Source organism: Biomphalaria glabrata, chromosome 12, assembly GCF_947242115.1.
Source record: "Biomphalaria glabrata chromosome 12, xgBioGlab47.1, whole genome shotgun sequence".
Lineage (NCBI taxonomy): Eukaryota > Metazoa > Mollusca > Gastropoda > Planorbidae > Biomphalaria > Biomphalaria glabrata.
Window position 1 is genome coordinate 20,734,958 of NC_074722.1, and position 12,532 is coordinate 20,747,489.

The 12,532-nt window shown below is 37.6% G+C and overlaps 1 protein-coding gene across 3 annotated transcripts in view; it reads left to right on the forward strand.

Annotated features, from left to right (window-relative positions):
* The window catches only part of LOC106057139 (TNF receptor-associated factor 4-like), a 49,645-nt gene that overhangs the window by 6,677 nt on the left and 30,436 nt on the right, over positions 1 to 12,532 (forward strand). For 2 of the 3 annotated variants that reach the window (XM_056005727.1, XM_056005726.1), the window contains exon 2: positions 8,990 to 9,227. In XM_056005727.1, coding sequence (XP_055861702.1) covers positions 9,085 to 9,227 — 143 coding nt within the window. In that variant the 5' untranslated portion in view covers positions 8,990 to 9,084. Of the gene's footprint in view, positions 1 to 8,989; positions 9,228 to 12,532 lie in introns of those variants that run through there. The other variant, XM_056005733.1, reaches the window with a different exon arrangement.

Here is a 12,532-nt window from a genome sequence, read left to right on the forward strand (position 1 = left end):
ATTCGGTTTTGTTCACGCCATGGAATACCAAAGGCAGTTTGGTTCATTGCTCTCCTCATTATGTAGTCGATGGCTAGGAGGAAGAGGAAGGGAGATGCACCTTTGTCTCACACTTGTCTCGATGCTAAAAAAACTCGGTTGTTCCTTCTTGTGTTTTAATCCAGTAACTAGACTGACTGTATAGGTGTCTTAGGATCTGGACGAATTTTTCTAGGATGCCGTATTCTCTAACTATTTTCCATAGTGATTCTCGGTGGACATTATCAAACGCTTTCTTAAAGTCTACGAAACTGTATGTTAACCGTTGTTTGTACTCGAGACTTTGTTCTAAGATATTTCGAAACCGTCTCAACAAAACTGCTGAAAACTTTGCCCGGGACAGAGCGGAGAGTAATGCCCCTCCAGTTGTTGCAGTCTGCCAAGTTGCTCTTTTTTTTTCGAGGCTTTACAATTACTCCATTTTGCCATTCCTCAGGGACTTTAGATGTTCGCCAACAGAGATTTAAGAGATCAGTCATTCTGTTAACAATGCACTCCCCCCCCCCCATGTTTTAGCATTTCTGCTGACACCATGTCTTGCCCTTTGGTTTGTTGGCTGTTGGATGCGCAGAGAGAAATCAAGCGCTCGCCATTATTATGATGTTTTCTGCAGAGCCATATGGTCCCATTACATGTTCAAAGCCAGTTTGGTTGGGATTGATATTGGCGTTAAAGTCTCCATCAGTAGAATTAGGTCGTGAGTAGGTGTTTCATCAAGTGTGGTTTGAAGTTGATAATAGAAATTATCTTTGATGGTATCTTCTGCATCCTCTGTAGGGGCATATACTTGTATGGTAGTGATTTTGATTTGGTTTGCTAGGAGTCGAGTTGTAATGATGCGGTTGTTGACTGGCTTCTAAGCAATTAGCGCTGAAGCTGCTATTTTATACATGATGATGCCTACACCACCAATGTGTTCCATATCGTATCATGAATATATTATGGTCTTGCCATCATTGATTATTTGTCCACTTGATGTCCACCGCATCTCACAGATCCCAAGTGTGACGACTTCCTAATTTGAATGAACCACAAAACATGGAAGTAACAAACTCGACTAGCTTTCTTTTCTATGAATACAGCACTTTATTTCCTCTCTAGTTTCTACCTCACAACCTACACCAACAGGCCTAGGCACTCCACTGAGCTTCTGTATTCCTGACCTCTCGTTACCCTGCTAGGCTGACCCATTCAACCGCTGGACAGGTACAAAACAGGGGCGTGACACTCACGCTCCACGACATATATATACACACACCAAGATCCTTTCACAACATTCCCCCCACCTTTCAGAAGCTGTTGGTACAAAAGCACAACGAACTATCCAAAAACTAACATTTTAACTATCATATGAATGTGATTTATAAAATAGGAACAAATTTCAGATATAGTATGAATCACACAATAAATGAGCATAAGGATACAAGACAAGATACGCATAAAAATTAAAGGACATGGAACATAAGGAAGCAATTCATAAAATAGTAATTTAAAAAAATAACGGTAATAATAATAACTATAATAATCATAATAACAGCAATGAAATCAGCTCTTGACGACATTCATGTTTTTCGTTCCGAGCGACTTCCATGTGAATATGTGCGGGTCGTCCATGAAAGTTAATGCACATTGAAAATCCCCGTCAATGTTGTTATACACAATGTACCTATGTAGTTTTGAAGTTCAAGTTGGAATTCATAGAGTTACAATTTGTTGCTGTCAGGGTTATCAAGAGATACTGTTCAACAATAGGTAAAATGAAATTTGTTGTTGCTAAAGTCATTGTTTATATGTAGAGTTGTGTGTAAGTTGACATGGAATGATATAGCAAAATTAAGCAGTTACCTTTCTTCTTTATAAAGAACGTGAACTTTTTTTTTTCTCACACCCATAGTTGAACATTCAGACACTTACCGTGGACATCATGACCTTATTTAGTTACAATTAAGACTTTGGAGGATGGAGAAGAAAACAAACTTACCGTCATTCCGCGACAATGTGTCTGCAATAACGTTTCCCTTGCCAGGCACCGGTACCACTTGAAACGTAAAGTCCTGAAGACTCAGAGCCCAACATCAGGCAATTTCAAAATAAGTTCCGTCTGAAAGGCCTGTCTCAAGTTCGGCTATGCCTTTTCACATTCATCATTCCATGTGAGCTTCTTGGATGCCCTGAGCTTTGTGTATGTGTTTCTCCCATAAGTCTTTGTTCTCGTTAACGAAGTAATAGGTTCCAACAAAGACGCGAAATTTGGGATAAACTTCCTATGATAGTTGCAAAGACCTATCAAAGCTCGCACTTTTTTAAGTGATGTAGGCGTCTTCAGCTCTAAAATTTTCTGCACCGTTCCATGGACAGGTTTTAATTGGCCTTTACCAACGACGTGCCCTAAAAAATGGATTTCGCCCATTCCAACCTCTTTCTTACTGGGGCTGGCCGTCAAACCATGCTGTCTCAATAACAATAGCAGGGATTTTATGTTAGCGATCTAGAAGATTAGAGTAAACAGAATGGATGCACAACCCTGTCACATCTAACATATAAGTATTTATGATCAAAAGAGAGTCTTGCGCTTGATACCACAATGCGCCCTTTACCCTAGGACACTCTCTACTGACAATAAACACACACTAGAACAAGCTATCAATAAAATAATCAACATCTATACATCATACATTAGAAACTATTAGCTGAATGTTCAACTCAATACTCAACCCCCCCCCCCCCCAATTTTAACGTTAATTTTGACAACGAGGAAAGGTAAGCTACTTAGCTGCTGGATGTTTCAATGTTGCTGTCTCTCTTCCTTTGAACACACACACACAGTTGTCATTGTGTCCGAAGACTCACGCTGTTCTAAATGGTTGCAGCTTGAATCTGTCTACGTTTCACCCACACGGAAATGGAACTATGGTCTTGGATGTCAGACAATGCTTTAGTTAAAGTGTCTTCTAGGTTGAAATGATATCTCTGACCCAAAGTCAGACACTGCCTTAATTAAAGTGTTTACTAGATTGAATTGACGGTGTCACAATGCAGTCCAATGTTAAACGATGTAAGATGTACTAAAAATGTTATTGTGCAATTCTAAGAGGTAGACTAATGCTTTTCGCTGCTCTATATCCTTAGAACTAAACAGAACTCCTGCCATAAGATAGGCATATTCGTTAGTCAAATAAGTATGATTCAGATACAGTGTATTCAAAGTACCCGTATTTCACACGCAGGTATCAAGACTTGCTAGACTGGGTGTGACAACTAGCGCTGTAATAAAGCCAGATATTAATTTCTGACCTGCCCAACAAATATATAATAATATACAACTATAAATACCAACAGTGGACACTGTAGGGCTGGATCAAACTGCTGCTCCACCAAACATGTGAGGACTACCTAATTTGAATGAACCACAAAACATGGAAGTAACAAACTCGACTAGCTTTTTTTTTCTATGAATACAGCACTTTATTTCCTCTCTAGTTTCTACCTCACAACCTACACCAACAGGCCTAGGCACTCCACTGAGCTTCTGTATTCCTGACCTCTCGTTACCCTGCTAGGCCCTGGGTCGGCAACCTGCGGCTCGCGAGCCACATGCGGCTCTTTGGGTGTGACGCTGCGGCTCTTTAGTTCCATAAGCAAATATTATTTATTTTATCGAAACGTTTTTAAAAATAGTTCTGAATCGTTTAACGAGGATTAGGTACCGATTAGATCTCTCAGTCACTTGTACTCACTTTTTACCACACTCCTCACCCATTACACTCGTCGTCATTGTTATCACTCCATCCGAAGCTCTCGAAAGACTCCATCGTCGAATGTTTCTATGTAGGTTTTAATTTGCTTTCGACGCAAGACGAATAGGCATCTGTACCACGTGCCTTGACTGTGACGTATAGTTTGTTGTTTCAAGTCAATGAGTTAGAAGCAAATTATCTTCTAAAAGTTATAAGCAATCTACAAGTAATGCTAATCTGGCACGCTTTGCGGCACCACTAGATATTGCACAAAAAGGCAAACCATTTACAGATGGGGAGTATGCCAAAGACTGCTTCCTAAGTGCATCTTAAGAACTGTTTTGTGATTTCAAAACCAAAACAGAAATCTTGAAAAAAATCAAAGATTTGCCACTATCCGCTTAAACAGTAGAATACAGAATAGCTAAAATGTCTTCAAATGTAACATATTTAGAAGATGTTCTACTTTTTTCTGTCTTATCACTAGGTATAGATGAGTCTTGCGACATAAAGACACGGCACAAGTTGCCAATTTTGTCAGGTATATGTCTTCCCAAGATCCAAAAGAAGAACTTCTTGGATTGCTACATCTCTCTGGACAAACTAGAAGGGAAGATAGAGCGAATGCCGTGCAAAAATACCTTAAAGACATAAAGATCGATTTAAATTAAGTCGTTTAGCAACTGATGGAGCCACAAGCATGACAAGAAAAGGGAAAAAGCTAGGATATTTTGGAGCGAAATAAACCACGAAAGTATTACGTTCTCTCTGACTACTACACCAAGAAGCGGTTTGTGTCCAAACATTTTACACAGAAACAGTTGAGGTCATGAATTTCTTAAGCACAGTTATAAAAATAATACAGATGAATTTGCTGGAAGATTTGAGCAGTTCAAAACCGACAAAACCATTCTAGCATTCATAGTAATAAATCTAACACACATAGTACCGAAATCCGAATTGAGACATTAGGAATTGATACTAGATTAAAAAAGTAAAGCTTTGCGGGGTGGAAAATTTACAGAGTTAAACATGAAGTTGGAAAAGTTGGAGTTCCAGAAATGTAAGGAACGCAACAAAAGTGGACAGTTAAAAAAAAATGCCGGGCGAGTTCATTCGGCGCATGAAATAATCTTCCAGAATGCTAGTGAGGTGAAGAATTTGGCATTTGAAGTGCTGACTATCTTAGGATCCCCATATTTGTGCGAGCAAGCGTTCTCTTGTATGAAAATAGTTAAAAGTAAAATAAGAAGCCAACTAACATGAAAATTTAGAATCGTGTTTGAAACTAAAAACAAGTTATGAGCCAAATGTATCCAAACTTTCTATGATCCATGCAAAGCCAACGCTCCCAATGAATTTGTTTGCTCAATTGTTTCTTACTTACTAATTAGTGTTGTAAATAAATATTTAACTGCTTCAGTTGTTACCAAAATAAAAAAATAATTATCTAATAATGCCATATCTAATTTGTTGTGAAAAACACTTCTTATGTATGAATTCGTTGTTTTTTTTTTCATTAAGAAAATTAATTGTGTGAATAATTGTGACAGGTGGGGAAATGTGACGTGTGTTTGGCGTGTTTTATGTCTAGGGGATGATTATTTTTGAAAGCAATCACACCCCCACTTATCAGCATATGAATCGGGAGCAGACACGCAACGAGACAAAGCAATGAAAGATAGATACAAAAGTTAAAATAAAGAATATTTATTTACATAAATATACATATAAGAATAAAAAGGGGGAGGGTTTGCTTCTATCTCTAAATAAAACTAGCATTAATCATCACTCTTGCATTTAATAAGAGAGTATGTCACTTTGTCCTCTGACTTAGCTGGTTGTCCTGTTGATGTCGCAGCTGGCTGTGTCCTGGCTTGAGGTTCTGCAGCTGGAGATGGCGCTCTAGCGGATAGAGGGACGCCGGTGATATAGTTCTTGTGGAGTTTCAATCCCCAAAATCTAATATCTGTAGTGGGCACAGTAGGGCGGGTGGCCGGCTACCGTGGGCACAAGGTTACTGCGGGCAGAGCTGATCTGCCGTGGGCAGCGTAGTTGACAGGATATGTCCAGTGAGTTGCAGAGGGTTGGCGTAGCTATGACGTCTCGCACAGACCTGAGTCCATAGGGACGTCGCACCTAATAAGATGACAGGTGGGCTGTCAAATAGGCGGGCAATGCCGATAGCGCCAAGTGGTAGAGTTAAGTAGATCTCAGTAGGCAAGTGCAGCGCTGAATAGCACTAAACACATAGGCAGTAGTTGAGTGGCGTCGAGTAGACACTGAACAGCAAATAGCAAATAAATAGGCAATAGGCAATAGGCAGACACCTGAGGGAGGCTGCGGATAAATAAAGACAAGTTAGGACATGTCTCTCATACATCTTATCGATGCCCTCGACTGAGGTGCATTCGTCAGATTGGTAAAATTGCTTTAGAGCACAAGGGGGAGGTGATGACAAATGGGATTTGGAAAATAGATGGATGATAGTAGCAATATCCAAATGTACATAAAAGGGGAAATAATAACATAAAATGTACATAGAAGGGGAAATAATAATCCCAAATGAACAACACAGGTGGATAGAGAAAGAAAAGGGGGGGGGGGTTGAATTGGGCGGTGGTCAGCGACCCAGATGATTGTTTACGTATGACCGTGGGTCGAGAACAATGGAGCGCGCTTGAATGGTGTGTCCGTTCAAGCGGCGTAACTCTCATTAGAGTAAAATGAGTAAAGGGGAGATAATTCAATACAGGGGAGATAACTCATATCTCCTTTCTAAGCGCAGTATTAGTGCGATAGTAAAATCATCAAGGCGATCAACCGAGATAAAGGAAATAAAATAAGGTGTACAAATATATACATGGTTGCATCAATGATCAATTGAGCAACGTAGCATTAATAGATTTATGCAATACTAAAATATATACATAGCACATGTTTATGTTTTCTACTTACGCCAGTGAGAAATACACAATGCACTAATTAAATATAAATGAACTAAGCAAAATACACATGATAAAATCCAATGGAAATGGCACAAAAGTAATTAAGATGGAACTTGTGATTAAGTTCGGCTTACCACCAGGTATTCCTCTAGGAGGGAGAATAAATGATATAGTCCAGACTCGATCGACAGCGATAGAGGAGTGAAAGGGTCTGGCTTGATTTGAATCTACTTATATACCGGCCTGGAGAATGTGGGCGGACACAGGAAATGTCCTAGGCTAAGAATTATCATACACGTGGGTGAATTAGACTTAAGATGGGAGCGTCGAGAGGCACTTTGACTCGAGTAATCTCCTAGATCAAAGAGAGACATAGGAGAAAGGGGGGGGGGAGGGGTGACTTGCCTTCTACACAAGGTGGTGTCCACTGCGGCTGTCAGACATCCTGTCGATAAGATCAAAGTCTGTGCGTATCTTTACCCCGGTCAAGGGAAGATAAATGAAAGGACGCGCCTTAACTATCTCCAATGTGGTCAACTAAGTCTAGCCTGGAGCGGAAAAGGTGTGGCGGGTGAATAATTTAGGGGTAGGATGGGGAAATAATTAAAATAAAATAAATAAATAATGAAAAATAATAATTAATGCTGTGATAATTTAGAGTGACTCTGACAGCGAGTTTTTGACTTGTCACAATAATACATATAATTGGCAAAAACAACAACAACAACAACATTGTGGCTCTTTAAAAACTGCAATTTTGTAAACTGTTATTTTTGGCTCTTCCGACTCAAAAGGTTGCCGACCCCTGCGCTAGGCTGACCCATTCAACCGCTGGACAGGTACAGAACATGGGCGTAACTTAAGGGTGACACTCATGCTCCACGACATACACACACACACACACACACACTAAGAGCCTTTCACAACACAAAAGGATGTCCAGCCGGTAAGAATGAAACTCTCTTAAAAGTTGGGCCAATGTTCTCGGCCCATTGGGGCGTCCCTTTGTTGACTATTTGTGTTTTAAATGTTACATTGTTTAACCTCAACTTCTGAGGTCTCTAGGTCTAAAATTCATTAGACATAGACCCATGGACTGTCGCCACACATACATGATCTTTTCGTTTTGTTGATTTCTCGTCAATTAAAAGAAAAACAATATTACAAAGAGAGTTTGTTTTATCACACAAACTCAGAGGCGGCCCCCATTGCATTCACCATTGGTCCGTGAATATTCAAGCCATATTCTTGTTTTGATCGTTGAAAGTAATAAAATTTAAAAATTATTGGGCACTAAAAAAATATAATAATAATATTAAAATAAAATTATTTTTTCTCTTTTAAAGTTTAAATCTTTCAAAATGAATTTTATCAAACATAAGTACTTTATCAATTATTAGTTGTTGTTTTTATTTCTATAATCATTAAGTAAAGTTCCCATTTCAGACATAGTGACATAGGAAGATGTTTCTATGGCCCACGGTTAGTGAGGGTGTCTGTCGGTTATGTGGCCAGCATAACGACCAACCACCTTTTCCCCAACTAATGTCAGATACCCATTAGAGCTGGGTGGACTCAGAGGCGCCCTGAAGATATTTCAATCTTTCATGATTTAGTTAATAAAAGGAAAATATTTTTTTAAATGATCCATTGTCACTTTTTCCATTGTGAACTTAGATATAATTTTTTTTTATTAATGCGCAAATCTATGAATTAAGCTTGAATTATTAATGAAGAAGTCCTTGACCTTTTAAAAAAAACTTACCTCCCCTGAAGTTTTTTTTTTTAAAGTGGTGTATTTAAAAAAAAAATCTGCTTGCATATATAATTTTAAAAATTAAATGGTTCACTTTCGGAAAAGAAATAAGTAGCCGTTGGATCATAACATGATGTCCGATATTCATTTTCTCTTCTAGTTTCTGAGAACTAAACGGGACGGACAGATCATACCAAACTAATAGCGACTATTCCCCTTTCGGGGTCCGCTAAAAATACTAGAAAACCTATTGAAAATATGATTTTTACTTTTGGCATAAAATATAAAAATAAATAGAAGTCAGAAATCTCTTATCGAAAATATTTTTTTCCAGTCTGTTTTCAAGTTAAGAATAACACCAAATGAATATTTTCTAAACTCCCTCTTCTGACTAATATTACATTTCTTTTTCTTGCCAAAAGGTCTAGAAATAAGACCGGTTAATGATTGGCTGATTGGCAAATAAAGATTTGTGTTCACTATCTCACTAGTTTGAATCTATTTTTCAGATAGTGCAATGTATAGTACAATCGTTGGAGCAGTGATCTAACAGTAATCTTAAGGCACTAATCTATCTTTAGCCTGAACAAAAACACCTGTTGACATGCCAGGTTACAGTTTTACATTTGTAGATAAACTACGCAAGCGATGTTACTGTCCATTATGCCATTTACCAATGAGAGACCCAGTATTAGTCCGAACATGTGGTCATCGCTTTTGTGACGTTTGTCTTCAGGAGTATCTCAGGTGAGTTTAAATTAAACCATTTTAAGATAGATTGTCAAGGTTGTCTTCCATTCCGTTCACTAAAATCTGTTAAGTCAACTAAATGCAACTCAAATGTTGACCTAGGAATGTTAAGTAGGTGACACTATGTTTTAATCTATCCATTGATTAATATTTGTAAATATTAATTTTTGATATATACGGAATCTCACAAGATCTCACTTATCGCGTTTTGCCAGAGACTTATTTAAAATAGAAACCAAATAAAAAGAAATATCAATTTGGTTTCATTAATTGTAATCGTTTATATGGCCGCTTTCGAATGTAGCGAAATGACAAAAAAAAATGTAGATTTATCTTTTCAATGCTATTAGAATAAGTTCAGGGGCGGACTGGCTATATGGCCAAACGAGCTAATGCCCGGTGGGCCGGTAACAAATGGGCCGGTCTGGTCGCGACCAAAGAAAAAAATTCAATGCAGACAACTTTAAAAACAAAAAGTGACAGCAGCGAGACACAGATGCCCGAACACGTTGTGTTTTTTTTTTTTTAATTATTATTACACTTAATTTTATTTGAAATTCAACAAGAATATCAAACAAATTTACACTATACACTTTAGCCTACGTATTATCATTTGTAAAACGTTAGACCGTACTTTTTGCAGGCTATGCTGCAGGCCCGGGTACTCCACAAGAAAGGGACCTTCATAAAAGAGAAATATATATCGTAAGCTCGACTTGGCAGAAAGTATTGCATGCTCGTATATATGAATGCAGCTCCGAAATTACGGCAGGGCTTTATCCTCTACAAACTCAAAATTAAACACTTTTTAAAGCTAAACTATGCATATTAATGTAACAAAGTGAAATTAAATTTACGATTTTTTTTAGATATAAAAAGTGGGTTTTTATTAACGCTTTTAAGGAAGTGTAGTGGCCACCACAAAAATCATATGAAATTCGCATTTTTGTAAATGTATTAAGACGAAGCAAAGAGCTTTTCACATTACGTAAGTGCCCCTCTAACCGTTCTGCTTTCTCTAATTTTTTTAATGGAATGGGTTGCCTGAATCAGCCAGTAAAACCAAAGGACTTAGCAGAGTTAAGGTCACAGATCAACATGCATGACTAGTTTGCACATGAAATGTGTAGGTCGTACTTAACTTTTTATTTTTTGAAGTAACGTCTGTAATCTATAAGTAATGCCAAACAGTTTCCAAAACATTTAATAATAGTGTAACGAATTTAGGGCAAACACTCAATGAAGGATCAAGGTGAAATGCCGAGAGATGTTTATTTACAAGATATTAGACGATCACTATAAACATAAATGTCTTATGTTGTCTATAAGTTCCTTTAGCTCTGGCCCGCAGGGTTCACTGTCACCTCCACTGCCTTCCACTAACATACAGGGTTCATACACGACTCTTTCCACAGTTTCCTCACAAGACTTCTTCCTGACCAGACAACCTACACTGCTTCTCACCTGTTTTGATTACTCGTCTTTAACAGTGCACTGGTGCACACCATAGGCTTCAATGTAGAAGCAGAGATATAACAATATATACATTTCAAACTCATTAAGGCTGCTATTGTACTTTTTATGGTTTTCAGACTACATACATGTATAAATAAAATATATTTCGTTATCCTACGCAAGCATACATTCAGTTTCTGATGCATTATCAAACTTTATATATTTTGAAGAGAACTAGTCTTACACATATAATATGACATGTCATTTGTGGGCCGGGTTTTATGGTAATGCCCGGGCCGATTTCGATACCCAGTCCGCCCCTGGGTAAGTTTTTTTTTCACAGTGTTACGAAGTACCATTACTTGCTCTCTCACTCTCTCTCTCTCAAAAAAAAAAAAAAAGACTCTGGATATCATTAATGCTGTGATTGTATGGAAAAGTCGACTGGGAAAAATCTATTTGGGTTCAAAACTAATGTCAAAACCCTATGTCATGACCGACTACACGTAGTCTCGACTAGCCTTACACTGACCAGTTTGTTCGAATCAGTCAGACACACGATCTATTTACTTCTTAGGACAGAGAGAGGCTTAGATGAAAATGTTACTCTTCTTCTCGAGTTGATTATCCTAATGCTTTTATATATATATAATATAATATAATATAATATAATATATAATATATGTAATATAATATATATATATAACTGTATCATAGCTCTGGACTAGGCCGTCACTAAGCCTAACAGCCTAACAGCTACTGTAAGAATGAAGCGATACGATTGGTCAAATCTAGTTTCTCTTTCAGTATTGTTGAGGGAAGTGACGTATGAACTAGCTTAAAACAAAATCTCATAGAACCCCGGTTTTTTTATTTATTTTTTTTTATTTTTTTAGAGATGTCGAGAATTTACTGACTAATTTATTTAATATAAATGTTTCTAATCATTTAAATAAAAAATGGTAAAATGTTTACTATTACAACTTTTTACGCAGAATTTAAATATGTCAATTTGAAAAACCATCGGAGTTTCCCTTTAAAAATACGAAATTCGTGATATTTTCAAATGCTTGGTATGTAGACTGCGGTCCTTTGGGGAAATACCGAATGTTTTTTTGCTAATAGCGGCGGTCAGGTTGCGAATCTGTCAAAAACAGTTCTTAGTGAGCACGTAAAATAAACCTGTTTACGAAATAGGATGCGGATACGACAGTTTAAGAGATCTCATGAACAATGAATGTGTGAATGTGTTAGTCATTGGTAACTCCAGAGAATAATAAAAAGTGGCCTATAATACAATTAGAGCAGTGTTTCTCAACATTTGGGTAAAAAAAAGTAAAGTAGGTGGCCCTTCTCTTGACAGCTAGGGGGTCTGGGGAAGTGCTGTAAGCTCATCCAGCGGGGTTCGGGGCGAAGCTCCTGCGCCAAGCGTGTTTTTTGTTTTTTCATTCTTCACTGCAGAAATGCATTTTTCTGACATATAAAGTTCATTTTTCATCCTTTTAAGAAAGCCAGGTCAAATTAAATTAAATAAAATAACGTGTGTGCATGGGCCGATACTGAAGTTTGACTGACAATGCTTGTATATATGTCTAGGAAATAATTGTGCAATGTGCTGTGTCAACACAGATAAATCGGAAACAGGCACGCAAGAAATTGACAATAGAGCAAGATACAAAAATCAAAATGTATAGTGGTATTTATTGACACAAAAAGAAAAAAAATATGAGGAGGTGGGGTGCATCTTATCTCTTAATAAAACATATTTCATCATCATGCTTAGCACAAATAATAGAGAGTGTGTCACTTTGTCCTTGATTGAACTTATCTTACGATCATCTCGACGT